Source organism: Phodopus roborovskii, unplaced genomic scaffold (genome assembly GCF_943737965.1).
Source record: "Phodopus roborovskii unplaced genomic scaffold, PHOROB, whole genome shotgun sequence".
NCBI lineage: Eukaryota > Metazoa > Chordata > Mammalia > Rodentia > Cricetidae > Phodopus > Phodopus roborovskii.
Window position 1 is genome coordinate 2,168,192 of NW_026125648.1, and position 18,499 is coordinate 2,186,690.

General features: G+C 38.4%; 2 protein-coding genes across 2 annotated transcripts in view; one reads left to right on the forward strand and one right to left on the reverse strand.

Annotated features, from left to right (window-relative positions):
- Col4a5 (collagen type IV alpha 5 chain) overlaps positions 1-5,189 on the reverse strand; it is a 152,186-nt gene extending 146,997 nt beyond the window's left edge. Inside the window, exon 1 of the mRNA XM_051178007.1 lies at positions 4,922-5,189. Within this exon, the coding sequence (XP_051033964.1) occupies positions 4,922-5,002 (81 nt within the window). The 5' untranslated portion in view covers positions 5,003-5,189. The remainder of the gene's footprint in view (positions 1-4,921) is intronic.
- A 1,606-nt stretch (positions 5,190-6,795) lies between these two features.
- Col4a6 (collagen type IV alpha 6 chain) overlaps positions 6,796-18,499 on the forward strand; it is a 287,481-nt gene continuing 275,777 nt past the window's right edge. Inside the window, exons 1-2 of the mRNA XM_051178016.1 lie at positions 6,796-6,948; positions 7,161-7,212. Coding sequence (XP_051033973.1) covers positions 6,938-6,948; positions 7,161-7,212 — 63 coding nt within the window. The 5' untranslated portion in view covers positions 6,796-6,937. The remainder of the gene's footprint in view (positions 6,949-7,160; positions 7,213-18,499) is intronic.

Below are 18,499 nucleotides of genomic sequence, written 5' to 3' on the forward strand. Positions count from 1 at the left end.
CAAGCTGTCAAGAATAACTCAAGATTAAAAAGCATATCATATCCTGAACATACAAAAAGCAACAGCCAAGTAAAATGACAGGGAAAATTCATGCACTCTTACAAAATAACAGCAAAGGTACATATCAAAATATATGTATAAGACTTCTATAGCATGAAAAACAAAAGATCCAGAGACAGATAATGGCGTTCCAGCTTCACACTGAAGATCAGAAAAGCAAAGCAGCCAGACAGTAGCTCTTACCTCTTACCTCAGGGGTGATCCTCAAACTGCTCCAGACTTCACTGCTCACTCAGACTGCTATGTTCTCATCAATGTGGCTAGAGACTCTCTCTGTCTCTCTGTCTGTCTCTGTCTCTCTCTCTATGTCAGGCTGAATCCCAGCTCTAAGACCCTGCTCCTGCCTTACAGACCTCCCTAATGATGGGATTAGGTGTGAGCTCTGTTACTCTTTTAGACTGATTCAATCTCATGTAGCCCTGGGTGGCCTTGAACTAACAGAAATCTGTCTACTTCTTAATCCTGAATCCTGGGATTAAAGGTGTGTGCCACCACTGCATAGTTTCTATAGTTAACTAGTGTGTCTGGCTTTGCAAACTGACCTCCATTGGCTTTATTAGGTCAAAACAATATATCACCACAACTACAGACACAGAGCTGAGGATGGGGTTCAGTTATAAAGTGCTTAGATAGTGGGTTCAAAGTCCTGAATTTGAGCATTGGTGGCATACACCTTTATTCCAAGCCCTCAGGAGGCAGAGACAGGCAGATCTATGTGAGTTTGAGGCCAGCCTGGTCAAAAGAGCAAGTTTCAGGACAGCCTCCAAAGTAATAAAAAAAAAAAAAGTCCTGAATTTGATCCTCAGAATTACAAAAAAAAAAAAATCTAAAGATAGTTAGGTAAATGAACAAAATTAGATATGAGGGTATTGGTTAGTGAAAATCAAAATGAACAGAACTGATCATCTTTGGCAAGGCTATACCACCAAACATTCCTTATTTACCACAACTGGCATATTTCTGGACACCTCTGCATACTTAAAATTATTAAGTAAGTAAAAAAGAAACGTAGGCAATATTTTTCAAAGGAAATAAAGGATCAAAAGTTGTAGGTGCTTTACAAATCCAAATTTTATTGAGATTACATAAAATCACACAACCAGTGATTGCTGCTCTTAAATTGCATTTACGCTATCTCACTCTGCATACCCACCGAGATCAAACTGATCTTTAAAGTACACATCGATTTACATTATGGTATACTGCTTTACATAAAATGAGCAGGAAGAATCAGGCATTGGTGGTGCACCCCTTTAATCCCAGGACTGGTGAGGCAGAGGCAGGGGGATCTCTGCGAGTTTGAGGCCAGCCTGGTCTACAGAGCAAGTGCCAGGAGAGGCAGGGCTGCTACACAAAAGAACCCTGTCTCAAAAAACAAAAACAAACAAAAAAGAGCAGGAATAAATGGAAACACCATGATTACTAGCACTGTACAATCTGTGTCCAAAAAGTATAATAAAAATCCATGAATCTTTTTAACACAACATAATTCTATGGCTTATATGCAAAGGGGACAGTATAAGAGAGTTAAGGACAAAGTATGAATTTAAATTTCCCAGCTCCACAAATCATTAGCTATGTGTCTTTTAGCAAGTTGCTTAGCCTCTCTATTTCATAGTTTTCTGACATATAAAGTGACTCTATATACACACACACACACACAACACATATGTATATATATGGCTATGCATATACACCGTAAGAAGAGACTACAGACCAAATGCAGTGCACTTGAACCTATGGTTTCAATCCCTAGCACTGCAAAATGAGACTAAATATGAAAATTTATTTTACTATAAAAACATAGTATTTAGCACATAATACACACTGAGCAATGTAAACTAAAACAATAATGAAAACAATAATGACCATTTCTTCCTATAGGACATCTCATTCAAAAAAATTATTTCCTGGCCAAAAACCTCACTCTTGCCCTTGATAAGTTCTTGCCACTGGACACCCACAGCTAAACACTGAGCCTGGAATCCAGTTGCAGACAGGGAGGAGTGATAAGCAAAGGGGTCAAGACCAGGCTGGAGAAACCCACAGAATCAGCTGACCTGAACAAGGGAGAACTCATACACCCCTGTCTGATAGCTGGGAAACCAGCATAGGACCAACCCAGACTCCCTGAATGTGGTGTTAGTTAAGAGGACTGAGCAGTCTATGGGGCCTTCGGTAGTGGATCAGTATTTATCCCTAGCACACGATGGACTTTGGGGGCCCATTCCAAATAGAGGGATACTCCCTCAACCTAGACACATGGGGGAGGGGCTAGACCCTGCTCCAATTGATAAGACAGACTTTGAAGGTCTCACCTTCCCTCAGGAGCAGAATGGGGATGGGATGGAGAGGCAGGGGAGGAGGAGAAGGTGAGGCAACTGGGACTGACATGTAAAACAAGCTTGTTTCAAATATAAATAAAAAAAATTCTTGCCATTGGTCACAAAATACACAGTAAAGTTTAAATTATAGAAATGCATCTGCTCTCTTCCATTAAAAGCAAGTTACAGAAATTTGTATGCTAGAAGTAGTATAATTGTACATGCTATTTATAGCCATATTCATAAATCTACAAGTGTATATATTTGAGTTTATATAACTATAATTACCTTAACATAAAAATATACTATTTCATCACTAAAATGACCCTTCCAGCCTTATTTTTTTTTTTTTTGCTAACCATTCAGTCAGTACCTGTGTTATTTTATTTACTCTTTCTAGTGAACTTTCTACCTTAAAAACTTCCATACCTTTTTGTTATCCAAATCTGGCTCCAGAGATAGAGAAATCACATAAATATGAAAAAGTAAGATGATTTAAGAAACAATGCTCTTCCTGATATAAATGCCTCAATATTAGACAAACTCGTTGAAAGACTAACCCAACCATGGTCAAGTTTCACTCTGCAGAAGGTCACCAATATTCCTAGCACAAGTATGGAGAGCAGATACCATTCATACTTTTGAAATGATTAAAACGTTCATTTAACTAGGCCATTTATTTGTGAGGCAGGGAAAACAAACCCCTGGATTAAAAAGAGGATTAAAATTGTTATCCTAGGAAATTGCCAAGTAATGTCCTTTAAAAGTGTATAGGAGGAGAAAAAACAACTACGTTACAAGCACTTTTTACTTTAAAAATTAAAAGAAAAAATGCTCATAAGTTTTGTTAAGCACAAAAATGTCGTTTTAAATACAAGCAGATTTAAATTGACATGCAGTGTTGTTACACACACCTGTATAATTGGTATCTAGTGCATATTTATTAATAGCTAGATCATTAAAAGGAAGGATTCCTTCATGAATCATCCACAAAAATCTTTGCCCCTGGGGCAAATGCTATAAACAATAGACACTAAGATGATTGTCAAAGGAAGCTCTTCTCTATAGCACAATTATAATGTATTATAAAAATCTTTAGCCATATCAGCTGTCTAAACCTTACCCATTGAAAACGTTCTGCACCCAAATAACATTATTAAATCATATATCTACTTTGACAGATGAAAACGATAGCATGCATAGTTAAAACATTTGACATGTGTAGGGTTTCCAACAGATTTTCCATCATAATTATGTTGTGATTACAATAACATAAAAGTTTCTTTTTATACTGGCAGTGCCTACATTTTTACTGGGGTGTACAGCGGGCAATGTGATCGGAGGTGTGCTGAGTGCTATAGAGACCCTGCCTACTGACTGTAAAACGGACCCAGAATATCTGTAGCTGCATCTAAAGGACTGACAGTCACTCAATCAGGTGAAGGCCTAAGCCATGATGTCATATTTAAGTGATTTCTAAAAACAAAATCCATTATGATTACTCAAATGTAACGCTTAAATAATTGTGTCACGCACTTATTTCTTCACTGGTTAAATGAAATTAAGTGCCACGGCCTTCAAACTCGAGAATATTTTGTGCAACAGAGCCATTCAGTCCTTTGCATTTATTTTACCTCTTACCTCCCAGAATGAGAGTGGGTGTTGGGACTAGCCAGAGTCCCTTCTCAGGGACAGACTGTGGCATCCATGCTACATTCCTAACCATGAGTGGAACTTTTTGCTCTGTCATCTTACATGTAGCCCTCCCCCACTCTTCTAACCCACAAATCGCATGCCCATTTGAAAATTGAGAGTTCTTTTCCTGTAAATAGATGCAAAGCAAAGTCTCAATTCGTTGAGGAGGCTTGGTGGGGGCTTTTTCAATGTGAGCAAACAGAAATCCCGAACTTTATTTTTATTGATACAAAACTCCTGAAGCATAAGGCTATGATTCTCTACTTCACTCTGATTGGTATGCTACTTTAACATTTGTATAGGAATGGTGTCAACAGGTCAGAAAGCAGGTCAGAATTTTACCGACCTGGGCTAGGGGTAGGTTCATGTTGCTTAAGAAAAAAGCATTTCCCAAGGGAAGTACTCCATCAGGGCTATTAACACTTTAACAGCAGTTAAATTTTAGAGGAACCAAATATTAAACTATATTTAAAGAGTGCGTGGGCTGGGTACAAGTAGTGAAAAAAGCTATCTGGCAGACAGCAACCCAAGGTGGGGGGTGGGGGTAGAGAGGAGGAAAAGTTTTAAAAAACCCACCAGAGCCCAGTGACCCATTAATATGCACCCTCACACTCCTGCCCAGCCCTGCCTCCACTCTTGCCCCACAAGAGGTAGCCCCAGGGAAGCCAGCGGCCCTGTTTTGAAACACTTGAAATTCTCCCTTGGAGCAGCTTTGTGATTTGTGTTTCTTTCTAGTAAAAGCTAGTTTTGACTTCCCTAGCCAAAGCCAAGGAGTAAGGAAAGTAAAGGATCCAGTGGTTTCTGTGCGAGCGAGCAGCGATGGGGCAGGAGGGAGGACTTACCGCAGCCTCTGCGGGCTGCCCCCACAGAAACAGGGCCAGTAAGAACCAGCCGGCGGCCAGGCACACTTCCCGCACTTGCATTCTTCTCTGGCTCCTGCAGCTCCTTCAGCACCCGCACGGAATCCCAGGTCCGTGCAGACCGGTTGGCATAATCTTGAGGGGTTATTGGGAAGAGAGCTAGAGCTAGAAAGGGACAGTGAGTGTCCCAATTATGCTGGTGCACTTGGGAGAAAGATTTTATAAGAGTGAAGCGATTGAGAAAAAAAAATAACAAGAACAAGAAAGAAGAAACTGTTCTTCCCTCCCCCCTCCCCTCCCCAAAGCCGGTCTCTCGGGAGCACTTTGCCTTCTGTTGGGACTTGCAAACTTTCCTCACTCACGTCCTTCAAATCTACTTTCCTCGCTCTCTTCCCTGCACCGCCCCCAGCCAGCGCTGGGGAATTTGAGTATCACTCCGCCACTGCTTCACACTGCACGGGCAACCTGCAAGGGAGTGCCGCTCAGTTATTTGAGGGAGGGAAACTTCAAGAACAGTTGACTGAACACTACGTGTCCAACCACCAAGATTTCTTATTTGTTCATTTGTAACGTCTCTTAATGCTACTCTTTCCTGATCAGTCCAAACTTCCCTCTGATTTGAGGATCAAAGCCACTTCCAAACAGACCTGAGTTGGGACTATTTTTTGGCGGATGGATTTCAGAGATAGGGAGCTTTTTATTGTTAATCATTAGAAACAATTTTTTTTTGCCTCTGCTCCCTGAGCTGCTGCTGGCCTTTGCATTCCAAGTGCTCATGGGAAAGGGTTCCTATATATAAGCAGAAGACAAGAAAATATTACATAATTATAAATGAACTAAGAAAATGAGCATATATATTTCTGAATCCTCAATGTATAACACATGCAAGATAAGAAGTATTAAGTAGGTTAGTAATTTTATAAGATTAATACTATTGAAGCTTAGTTATGTGTTTTTATTTACGTGCATCGAGTGCCATAATTAACATTTATTACCTATATCATGCTAACAAAAAGGTAGTATGACGTACATAGTTGAGTTTCAGGAGGACTTATGGAAGGTAATTAAATAACATTAGTATAATTCCTTACAATGAACACAAACACCTCACTGGAATTGTCTATATGGAGCCAATAGTACTTGAATTGGTTTCTTCCAGATGAAGTAGGCATAAATATTACTTTGACAAGTCTTACAGACATTTTAAGTACCAAGAAGACATTTTAAAGACCAAGAAGATACTTTATGTGGACCCCTTAGAGAGTCTTTTCTTCAGAACATTTCTATTCTCAGTCCCTGGGTTAAACTATATTCTCTCTATTTTTTGAACCTGTTTTATGAGGATCTATTCATCCTTGGGTTCTAGAGATTATGGGCTTACAACTCCAAAGACACACACACACACACACACACACACACACACACACACACACACCGCACCCTAGCCTTCCCAAGCCATTAGTGTGCAATCAGAATAAGAGTTCCTGAATTTAGGTCCCTGTACCAGGACACTTTCTGGTCTGTGTAATAGTAGTATACCTAATTCTATTCTTGTGTTACTTTATGGAAATCTATGATGCCTAGTTGCATAGATCTTTGTGTATAAGTCTCTAGAGACCTACGCATAAAGCCTTGGAACTGTTATGTGTAGAGATGCTTGAAATTTAGAAAGGCAAGCAGCTTTCCAAGGTGGGGTGGGGGGGTGATTGACAGCAGACAACCCCGCCCCGTTCCCCTCCATTCCTTCCTCCCCTGGCGCATGGAACTATCTCCTGAGTGCTACAAGTTGTAGCGGGCACCGCTGAATGTGTTCCCCTTCGGGGCACTTTTATCTAGCTGCTGACTATAGCTTCTTCTAAACTAAGCCACTTGGTCCCCTTACACTGTCCTGAGTAAGGAACAAACCACCAAGCATCAACGGAGCCCCGATGAGCCCGAGCCCGCGCCGAGGAGCAGCTTAGCAGTCTCCTGGGACCCAGCTCCGGAGGAGCCACAAGCATGCACCCAGGGTGAGCTGTTGCTGCTTAGAGCCTCCTTCCCCTTTCCAACTTTGGGCTGCCTTGCCTGGCCAGGACTATACTTGCACATATGTCACTACAAAAAATAAATAAATAAATAAAAGTTCAAGAGGCATGAAAAGGTTGCTGGGGGTGGGGGCTTTGCTTACTCAGGACCCTGTAGTTCAAAGAGCCCATGTTTCTCACCCTCCCTCTCCTTTCAGATTGTGGCTGTTCCTGGCTTCCTTATGCCTGACCAAAGAACTAGCAGAAGCGGTAAGGCTTCAAAAGCCCCCCCCCCGCCACTTTTTTTTTCTTTTTTCTCTTGTGTTTCTGTTGGGTGTAACAGAGGTTTGCACCAAAACGGAGCCTTTCTAATAGGAGTTAATAGGGTTCTTGAAGAGGAATAGCAAAAATAGTGTTAGTTTAATACTCTTGGAACTCAGCAATCTTCCTGTCTTAAAACATCGCTACAGGTTTGGAAAATAGAAAATAGAGGTAGACAGGGTGAGATGCACACATTTGTGAATCTGTTCAGGACAAGTTCAGATGACTGCTCACTGATGCCTTTTTTTTTTTTTTTTTTTTTTTTTTTTTTTTTTGCACCAATAAGCAGATCTGCAAAGCTGAAGAAACATAGCTTTCCCTAACCTGTGAGAACATGGATTGACATACAAATTTAAGGGTGGGAAGAGAGCATAAAGGACTGGGACTTGAAAGTGGCAGCGATCAAATGGAAATTAAACTTTATATGTTCTTGTAAGTCTTTTCATGCATCAAAAAGTTAAAATGTTTAGGACAAAAAAAAAAAAAAAAGCTTTCTAAACTTAACTTTGAGTGGGGTTGCTTAGGTATTGTTCATGAACTTACCCAGAGACTCAAGGCAAAAGGAATTTGTGTAGAGGTCTGGTCAAGAAGTTTAATGGATCCCAGAAGTGTCTAATGCATTTAGTAGGATAATTTCGCCAAGGTGGAATGACTAAATGATCCGATATGCCAGTTTCCCAGTTGAGCTAGATATTTATGCTGTTCAAATAGTAAGTTGTTAATTACTGAGTACTATTTCATTGGTTGGTTTAAAAAAGAAAAACCTACCCGCTAAAGTCATTTTCAACACAAACAGTAAATAAAGATGCTTGAATTTTTCATCTTGTGAATTTTAATTCTTTTAACTGATTGGCTCTTTTTATAAAGCTTTAAAAAACTGTTTTAGAGCTTTATTTCCTTCAATTCAGTAAGATCAGCACACTTGTGAAAAAAATAAGCACATGCTGTCTTTCAGAAAATATCAGTAAGGTGAAATGATTTTTCCTGTAAATAAGAAAGAATAATAGCAGAAGATTGAATTCTAAAATTTTGTGACCCCTTATGCCAGAATAACAGCTCTTAAGTATGTTTCTGCTAGTCTTTGTAAGAAGAAATATTGATTTCAGACTCTTGCACACTTTTTTAACTGGTTCATCCAGTATATGAGATGAGTTATGAGTTTCCTTAAGGGTCTATACTACATTTATTGAAAATGCTAGCTTTTGATTTCACTTTTTCCCAGAATCTTGCTACTGGTTAAAAGAATGTAGAATACACTCAGTAAAACTTGTATTTTTAGACTCTGATATATATATATATATATATATATATATATATATATATATGCAAAAGCAGTATATAATTATTGTAGATGTACAGGCATTTCCGAGATACTATATCTTTTCATTTCCTATGGTGGAGGATAATTTTTTCAGTTCTTCAAAACACTGAAGTGGGTCTCTCCATCTGGGTTGTACACTCCTGTCTCATGGTTTTACAATGTCACCTGCTATGTCAGTTGCAATAACCATGGTAAGACTGGAGTAAGCCTTGAGGTCTACTGACAATACTTACTCTGTTATCTCAAGTCCAGAACTGCTGCATTCAGTCTTCTTTACTTGGGCAAAGCATCTTTGGTGTTGGAAAGCTTTTTTGTTATTTAATGACAAAGTGAAAGAGAGGAGAGTCACAAACTACTTTCTCAGAAGATGCTATTATGGAGGGGATGTTTTTTTTCTCTTAATGTCCTTGCATTGTGTTGCCTTCATTTAGTTTCAACTAGAGTCTATTCTCTGTATTTGTGCTGTTTTTTTACTTTTCAGATGGTTGTAGGCATTTGAATTTGCAATACCTTGTTTGAGCGATACTAATGCAAATAACTTATGAATACATTGATAGGAACTCTGTTGCATTTCATGATGAGAAAATCTCTTCTGCTGTGAAAATTAAGTTGCCAATAATGGAATATTGGTAAGCAATTAAAGATAGGGTCATGTAGCTGTTTTTGAGCTTTTTCTAAGAACTTGCAAAGCAATTCTACATGAAGGAATGAAAAGGTAAACATTAAAATCCATTAAATTTGTTTTTCAGGTGAAGTGTCTGCACAGTTTTTCTTAGTGAGACAGAACCTAGGACTGCAGAACACCAGGGATCCTTTAGTTAAGTGCTTAAGTCTGTAAGAGTCTGGTGGAGATTAGATGTAATGTGCACTCTTCTCTCTATAAACTTGTTTCTTGTACAGTGCTGCTCATTGTGCTCCTTAAAAGAGACTGCCTAACAGTAAAGTGTCTTCATGTATTGAATACTATTAGTAAACACTAGAAAATTACAAACCTCATCCCAGACTATCATGTCTAGGATATAAGATATATCCTAAAAGTAAGGAGTGTCCTTATGTTTTTATTTAATTCTGCCTGTATTCAAGTGTGCATTCATAAAAGTCTCCAATACACCCAAGGATTCATAAAGTCAAAACACTAATAGAATACTTATTTGGGTGGGGAGAATAGATGATAAAAACATATTTGTCATTCATATTCAAGTAAAGATCTGATGGTAATACTAGCTTCTTTCTTTCCAAAGTGTAAGCCTACCCAGATTGGTCCTTCATATTGCCGTTGTCCTAGTCATTACAGCAGCCATGAATGTTATGAATGTTGTTTTAATGAAGTTCAGGAGCCATTGGCAGTTGATGGCTGCTGGAGGAAGTGTCAGTTTTCTTAGGGTTGTGCCCCCTGGTAGGTTTTTCATGCTCCAGTGGCTCTACAATCTTGCACTGGCAGTGCTAAGTGAACTCAGCTGCTTTTTTTTTAACAAGTCCATGAAGCTGGGAGGGCTAAGTGGTGTGAGAAGAGTAAGAGAGGGGAAAATGGGTGGTGATTTTGATAAAAACAGATACTGTATACATGTATGAAATTATCCACAAGTAAGTGAAGATATATATTTTTAAAAGCAAGAAATCCCTCTCATTTTATTTTTAAAAGCAAGAAATCCCTCTCATTTTATTTTTAAAAGCAAGAAATCCCTCTCATGTCTGTCTGTTTTTTTTCTTTAAAGTAAAATTCCATACAATATGGTATTTCCCCTCTCCCAACACCCTACCACTTCAACCACCCAGCTTCATGCTCTTTCTCCCTATCTCTTTCTCTAAAAAATCAAAAAAAAAAAAAAAAGACAAAAAGTACCTAAATTAAACAAAACGAAAGTGTACAGGCAAAAATATGGAGTTCATTTTGTATCAACCACACTCCAGGGCAGGTGTCTACCTCCAGTTTCTTTTTTATAACCAATATTGAATTCTCCCACATTTGAAAAGCAAACCCAAAGCCAAAAGCAAAAGCAAACCCTGAAATGTAAAAATAGTTGTTTTCTCCAGTAAATCTAACCATTTCAATGCAATCGAAACTATTTCTCTCTTATTTTCTCTCTTCTTTAACACTGTAGTGTATTAGAGCCCAGACTGAGTCTACTCCATTACTATTGCCTTGTTTCAGCTACTAATATCTGCTTAATTACCAAGACCAATGGTTTCTTTCCATTCTGTCTTTCCTACTTTCAATCGTCCACTTTCTAATCCCTCTGAAATCCTCTTTCTTGTCTTCAGAGTACTGTAGCCTGTTAGATAATGCTACTTTGATAATTTAAAAATGTTATCCATCCAATGGATATTTATTGAGGGACCTCTATATTGAAAGGAATGTGTCAGGCATAATCTTTAGTATGGAACTTACAGTCTTGAGAGTTCCATATCCTAAAATAGTGACTTTTCTTGGCATTTCATACTTGGTCACATTTTTGCCTCAGTAACTTTAGCTATATTTCTGTATATTGATGACAATCAAATTTATATCTCAGTGAACCTATCTCTTTAAGCTTCAACCCTATATTTCCAACTTCATACTAAGCCCTATCTCTCAGTGCATCGATCTATATAAAGCACTTAAAACAGTGCTTGGAGTTTTGTCTAAGCACTCAACTAAAGCCAGATCTTATTCCATGTTCCCCGAAATACAGTTTATCTAAAGATAAAACTATTTTCCAGTCATTGACACTTCAACTTACTACTACCTTTACTTTCTTCGCCATCCATGAAGTTTTAGGAACAAACTGTGGAATCAACCACTAACCTCATTGTCCATGTCATCAACAACTTCTAATTTTATCAAAAATCTCTAGACTGGTTTTCCCATTCACACTGCATTGATTGTATAACTCATCACCACACGTCTATAGCTTCTGAACTGGCTTTTCTATGTGATTAGTGCATGACCTTCTAGTGAATATACAGGTCTATTCCCAATGGCCTTCGGGAATTGTCTTTTCATTGTATACCTTAAGAGTTACTCATGTCAAATTCAGTATTGATTGCTTTAATGTCAAAAAATAAACAACAACAACAGAAAAAAAAAAAACCTCCGGAGTCAGTGAGTAAATTCAGTAGCACTTCAAACTCTTGACTTGTGTTTGATCCCCAGAACAAATGTAACCTGGAAAGAACCAATTCCACAAAGTTGTCCTCTGGGCTCCACATGAGAGCATCTTTCCCCCTCACACATCTCATACAACACCCCCTCCCCTAACACATTCACACAACAATAATCATAATACTTTCAAAAACTCTGTTCAATGATGTAATAGCTAATAAATGAGTTGTAATTCTGCCTCGATCCACAATTCCTGGTTGTGTAACTTACTTTCCCTTCCTTAGATTTATTTTCTTATCACCAGAAAAGGAAATGACATCTTGCTCTTTAGGTACTGTGCTTTGCAAATTAAATGAGACAATGTGACCACACTGTGTGCAAAGTAACTCTTCCATTCACACCCCACTTCTGACAATTACCCTCTAGTTATTGTGGTTGTAATGGGAAATTAAAAAACAATCCTCCTAATTTAACAAATGGTGTGTAAGAAGATGAGCAAAAGATATGTCAGAGAAGATTCATTTCTAAATTCCATCTACTGCAATGGCCGTGTTTAATGTTGCCCTCCTCGTTGTTTTCTTCATATCTGTGGCAGTAGCAAATATCTTGCAGTGTTTCATGTCTACAAAGTGTTCTTTCGTTTCCTGAATGGCTCTAGGCTATCCTATGAAATAATGTAAGACAAGTATGCCAGGGGGATTGAAGATTTATCCAAGCTCACAGATCTCAAGAAAAGGCAGAACTAGGTAAAAGCACAATAGTGTGTTATCTCCAATTGAGGGTTTTTATCATCTCTTATCTGGAGTCTCTACAAACAAACTCAACAGTTCTGGCTTCAGTCCTCTTCTGCTCCCCCACCCCCTTTGTTGATAGCCTCCCTCCCCAAAAGCCATAGTGCCTATTCTAAAACAAACAGGATCCAGACACCCCCATCCAACCCCCTCTCCTGTTGTCCCATGGGACTCGTTTGGATCACAATTGTCCTTGTAATGTTGGCTTTTTTTTTTTTTTTTCTTATCCTACTGCCTCTGCATGGCTGTGTTCCTATTCTCTCAAAGCCCAACTTAGGAATTATTTTTTCTTTAATTTTCGCCTTCTCTGTTTCCTTATGGCTACTGCTGTTAGTTCTTTCGTCCTTCCTTCAGTGAAAATGTATCCAGAGTCTCCAGTGTGCTAGGCACTCTGGTTGACAATGGGAAGGGAAATGTCAACTCCTAACCCAGTGTGACTTAGTACATTTTGAGAAATGGCTTTAGAGGAATCATAAAAGCATTGGTTTAATGCCTGTACTCTGGCTTGTTTATCTATGTGAGTTTGTGAGTTGTAATTGGCATGGAAGTTATTGCTGGATATTTCCTGTGGAGTCCATCACAATGGGGAGCCCTTTATTCACAGAGGACTAGCTCCTGTAACACGAATCTCTCACCTCTAGATTTACAAAATTTAGCCAATCTGAAGCCATCCAGGCAGGAGCAAAGATATTCTAAAGAGGGTCATTTGCTTGTCTCTCTCTCTCTGACTATCAGTCTATTAAAACAACAAACTCCAAGGAAATGGAATTTCCCCAATAGTCTCATACTGGGAGAAGAAAAAGACTGAATGAAGCCTGGTGCCAGCCAGAAGGGGAAGTCGTCCCCCAGGAAGAGATTTCACACAGTTCTGACAATTTATCAGATCACCTTGCAGGACAGGCTGGAGCCTCCAGGAGTGCTGAGTGTCAGTGCTGCTTAGAATCACAGCTGGACCAGGAGTGTGGAGTTAAACACACCTCCTGCTCTGTGTGTAAAGCTAAAACTCCTGTCAGGACTTTGGTGTCAGGTCCAAAGGAAACTCCATTAAATGCAAGTTGTTAAGGTCTGGGGAAGTGATTTAAGGTATGTGAAAAATGAGAAATATTTCAGATTTCTTTCCCTCTTGTGTTGCTACTGTTACATTAAAATTTTTAAAGTCCAAAGTGTTAACATACTAAACTATGGAGTTTCCTTTAGACCTGACACTTGGAAGATGGACTAGAGAGACACTGGGCTTTGTTTCTCTTCTCTAAATCATCACATTTAACAAAGCTCTTTTTCCTGTTTTTACTATTATTTTAATATTGTATTGGTGGCAGCTAGCTAACCTACCTTGTTGAGACTGTCAAAGATCAACCTTTGAACCTAAAGACTCCCACACCTCTTCTCAAGTTCGTTATGGGTTCCACATGCAACTCTGCTGGTCCTTTTATGGATTTTAATTCTTTGTAAAATAATTCAAAACAAAGAGCTTTGTGTTTAGGGAAAATACACCTACATTCAAATACAGACTCCATTATATTCTACAATCTTAAGAAAATTATTAAATATATTACTTTTTAAAATGACTATTTCTGTTATTATTTTCCACTCACTGTAATTGCCGCTCTCTTAGAACTTGGTGAAGCCATTTTGGGAACAGTTTAAAGGAAATTGCTTGGTTATTGTTAAGTATGTTTTCAAGCGTCCTATGGGAGAAAAAGAGTTATGATTGTTATTAAAATTGTTCCAGATTACCCAAAGCTACTTCACCTCTCAGGCCCTACCTTTGTGACCTCCTATGGAGATCCTAGTCTCCACCAAAGAGTCTTTCTAAAGGCACCTCTCCAGGCATCTTTGAAGTCCCAGTCCTTTTGTTTAACATCAATGGGGCTAGTTTGCCATTATCTTTTAATCTGGTCTGCTTTGAGTTAAGGGGGAGCCTGTGCTACTCCAAATTTCTTGAACCATGAAACATACATTTACTCCACAGATGCTAGACTTTCCTGGAATATACTGGCCAGGGTCTTTTGTAGGGCAAAGTGGCCTTCAAAAGACGTATTTTTCTCTTGAGGGAATAAACATTAAGCGATTCATTTTTGGACCCTTTAAGCATTTAAGTGACCATTTTTCTTTACTTGAGGGAAGAAGTTGACAGAGAACAACTCAAAATGTCTGTGATTCCTTAATTGTGCTTGTGAATATAGCAGTTCTTTTAAAGTCAGGGATACAGTGCAAAGTTATAGTTCCCATAAACCATTATAAAACAGAGTAATTACCTCCAGTGCCTAGCTTGAGACAACCAGAATATTCTTATGGGTATTAATGTGGATATTGTTAAAGGAAAAGAATTTATTATTATAGTTTTTAAATTCTACAATCATATCTCATGACAGCCATAATCTCATACAATCTCCCAAAATACAAACATGATAAAAATAAGTATTTTGTTAATAAATGACTTAGAAGAAAGAAAATGAAAAGAATGCAAAAAAGCTGGACTTTGGTAGTGCATTTCTTTAAACCCTGCACTCAAGAGGCAGAGGCAGGCAGATCTCTGTGAGCTCAAGGCCAGTTTGGTCTACAGAGCTAGTTCCAGGACAGGCTCCAAAGCAATACAGAGATACCCTGTCTCGAAAAACAAACAAACAAAATATGCAAACAGTAAGAGCTTGCAACATAGATGTTTTAGTCTCCAGCTGTCTCCGTGTTATTTAGGTTATATAATGTTGAGAAAATTCTGATGTACTCTAATAGTACATATCATCAGGTAAAGGCTATTCGGAATTAATACTTTGTAATACAGTCTCAAGATACTCCTTGGTTAAAACAGAAACCTGTATTTCCTAGTCAATAGCCACATAATCCTTCATCTTTTTCTGTCTATCTCTCTCACACATAAACACATACACACACAAACACAAATTAACCTTGGAGCACATACTAACATGATCGGTGATATTTCCCAATGTTTCAATATATGGGTTCTAACACATTTGCATACTTTGTTTCACTACTTTTTTAGTTTCAAATATATTTGTAGTGAAATTAAAGTCTGATGTTGTAGGATTGATAAAATACCTCCTTGGTCCTCATTCAATCACAGGACAGAATGAAGTGCTATAGAAGGTTGAAAGAGGAAGAGGCCAATGTGCGTTGTAGTTAATGAAGGCTTCACAAATGTACTATGTGAACTAGTCCTCAAAAAAGCAGTAAACATTTCTTTACTGTATGTTCTGTCTAGATTATCTAGAGATCTCAGACTTCAACTTTTCTTCTCTAAATCTCTATAAATACGCTTGTGTTTGCCTGGATTTACCTTTTACATTTAAATTAAAAGTATAGAGAAAATGTTAGGATAAAGCTTGAGGGGGTCCTTGTGTGGGGGACATGGCAGGCGAGGGTCAAACAAGCCCGGCAGACCCAGCTTAAGTGAGAAGTTTTATTAGAAAGGGAGAGAGGGGGGAAGGAAAGAGAAAAGAGGTAATGAGACACAGAATGGACAGAAGAGAAGAGGGAGACAGGAAAAGTCCTGTCTGCCCCAGGGGAACAGCGGGGAAGAGAGAATGGGAAAAGAGCTGGAAAAGAACATATAGAGAATCTAAGTGTGTGTGGGGGGGGATGTCTCTCTTTTAAAGGGGTCCTTTGCATCTGCTTGCATACGAGTACTCCTGGAACCAGTGGCTGATCTGCCTGAGTGCATTCTGCCAGGTGACAGGTGTAGGCCAGCATAATGCCTGAATCCTTATACCATCAGCCATATAATGTCTTTGAGGAAACTAAAAAGGGTATCCTTGAACAGACATGGTGACACACACCTTTACTCCCAACATCCAAGAGACAGGAGTGAGTAGATTTCTGTGAGTTAAAGACCAGAATGGTCTCCATAGATAGTTCTAAGCCAGCCAGGACTACATTGCAAGACCATCTCCAATTTTTTTTAAGTTAAAGCCACCCTTTCCTCTAAGCAAATATGGCTCTGCAATAGGCCACACTCCTATTTGAACATAAAGCAGGCTAGACTTCATCCCTCAGTTGACCTCAGTCAAATTTCCTTTTGCAATGAACACTGTGAACAACCTCCCAGAAGAACTATAGCACTATAATTATGGTTAAATGGAGGCCCATAGGAGATGTTTGGCCAAAGCAGAAGATGCAAAGAGAAATAACTATGCAGACTTGAAACGGGGTCAGGTCATGGGAGGCCTTAACATCAAAGCAGAGAAAAATCTGGCTTGAATTGAGTGGACATGCTGCTGTTGTTACAACTATTTGAGCAGGAGAAGGAACAAAAGAGGTGATTTGGGAGAATGACATAAAGGAACAGGCAAGTAGCAAAGATTAGTTGGATGTATACATAGATGTATGAATGGATGGGTAGATTAGTAGATAAAGACAGTAAGTAGATAGGATATATGGCATTGAATGTTCAAACAACTGTTGATGTATAATAAGAGTGGAGGAAACTCAATGACCATCTTACCATTTTTTCTAAATACCAGTTACTTCAGTGCTTTGTAGGTATAGACACCAGGATGTGTGATTTAATGCTCACATAATTCATAACAAGAGCTTCTATTACTACAGACCATGGCTAGAATTAAATCTTTAATCAAAGTTCATCTGCAACATCCTGGTTCTTTCCCCTTGAGGAAATAGTTTAACATATTTGTGCTTCATTGTTCTATTTGTGAAACAACAGCAACTTCATATCTTTTCTGGTACCCAGTAAATGCAATGAATAATGAATATTTAGAGTAGGATTGTTGATATTATGATCATTAGAGACTTGACACCAATCATGTGATTCCCTTCCATTGGCAGCACGTTCTTTAATTTCACTAGTCAATGATGAAGAATCAGTTTCAAGTCTCAAATCATATCATATTTACTCTTGTTAAATGTTATTTATCATGATATTGCCATTTGAATAAATTTCTTTTCTGTAAAGGAAACTTAACACATAGAATTTGAAATTGGTAATTAAGTATCAAACTTAGTGGGCTTTTCAGTTTTCATTGCTTGTTAAATCTCCCATTTAAGACCAAAGAAAGGACTTGGGAGGTGTAGGGGAGGGAAAAGAACATGGTCAGAATATATTGTATAAAAATTAATTTAAAGAAAAAAGGATCGTGTGTGTGTGTGTGTGTGTGTGTATCATGGACCCCAGAACCTGATTCTTTGCTAAATAAATATTGTACTATTGAACGACCTTTCCACCTCTCATTTTTCTGAGCTTTATGTCTTAGTGGAATGATGAGAACAAAGCAGCAGTATATTCTGTGTCAAAAGCTTGCAGCTGCAACCCTTTAATTTCAAGATTCTTCTGTTCTCCCTCCTGTCAGATCTGCTTTACACCCTAAGATTATGCTCCAAATTGAAGGTACAATAGCAGTGCTAGAAGAGAGCTGTAGTTTACCTTGTTTTGAAATCCAGCAATTGCTTTGAACCCCCAACTCTTTTTGCCAGTTACCAAAGTCCTCAATGTCTATTCTAGGAAAACATTCTAGAAGAGATTGGTGAGTTTTCTCTCTACTGACTCTTTATTTCCAGTCAGTATATAGAGCAGTGTGAAAGTGAATTTTTAAATATAAAACATAGTACCTCAGAGTCAAATTGAGGGCACCTCTCTTCTGCTTTGCAAAAGATTCGTACACACATTTATTATTTAGTTATGCCCATCCTGTAATTTGAGAGAGTATGTGTTCATTTGAGGTCTTTTATTTGCACTGTATTTGAAACTTTTCCATAATCTTTAGATTGTTTAAAAAGTTTCTGTAGATAATGTAATACACACAACACTAAAATGGTGAAATGTCAATTTAAATGGATTTTTTCCTTTGGCCATTATAAAGTAAGTTAACAGCATGATACCACATCATTCCCAAACAATATGTATTTCCAATAAACGAAGGCATTCTGCTGCATAGCTATTTTTTCATTTAACCAATTATTACCAAATACTTTAGCCTACAAAAATTGTACCGGTCATCTATAATTCCAGCGTTTGGAAGGCAAAGATAAAAGGATTCCCTAGGGAAAGCTGGTTAGCTAAAGTAGCTG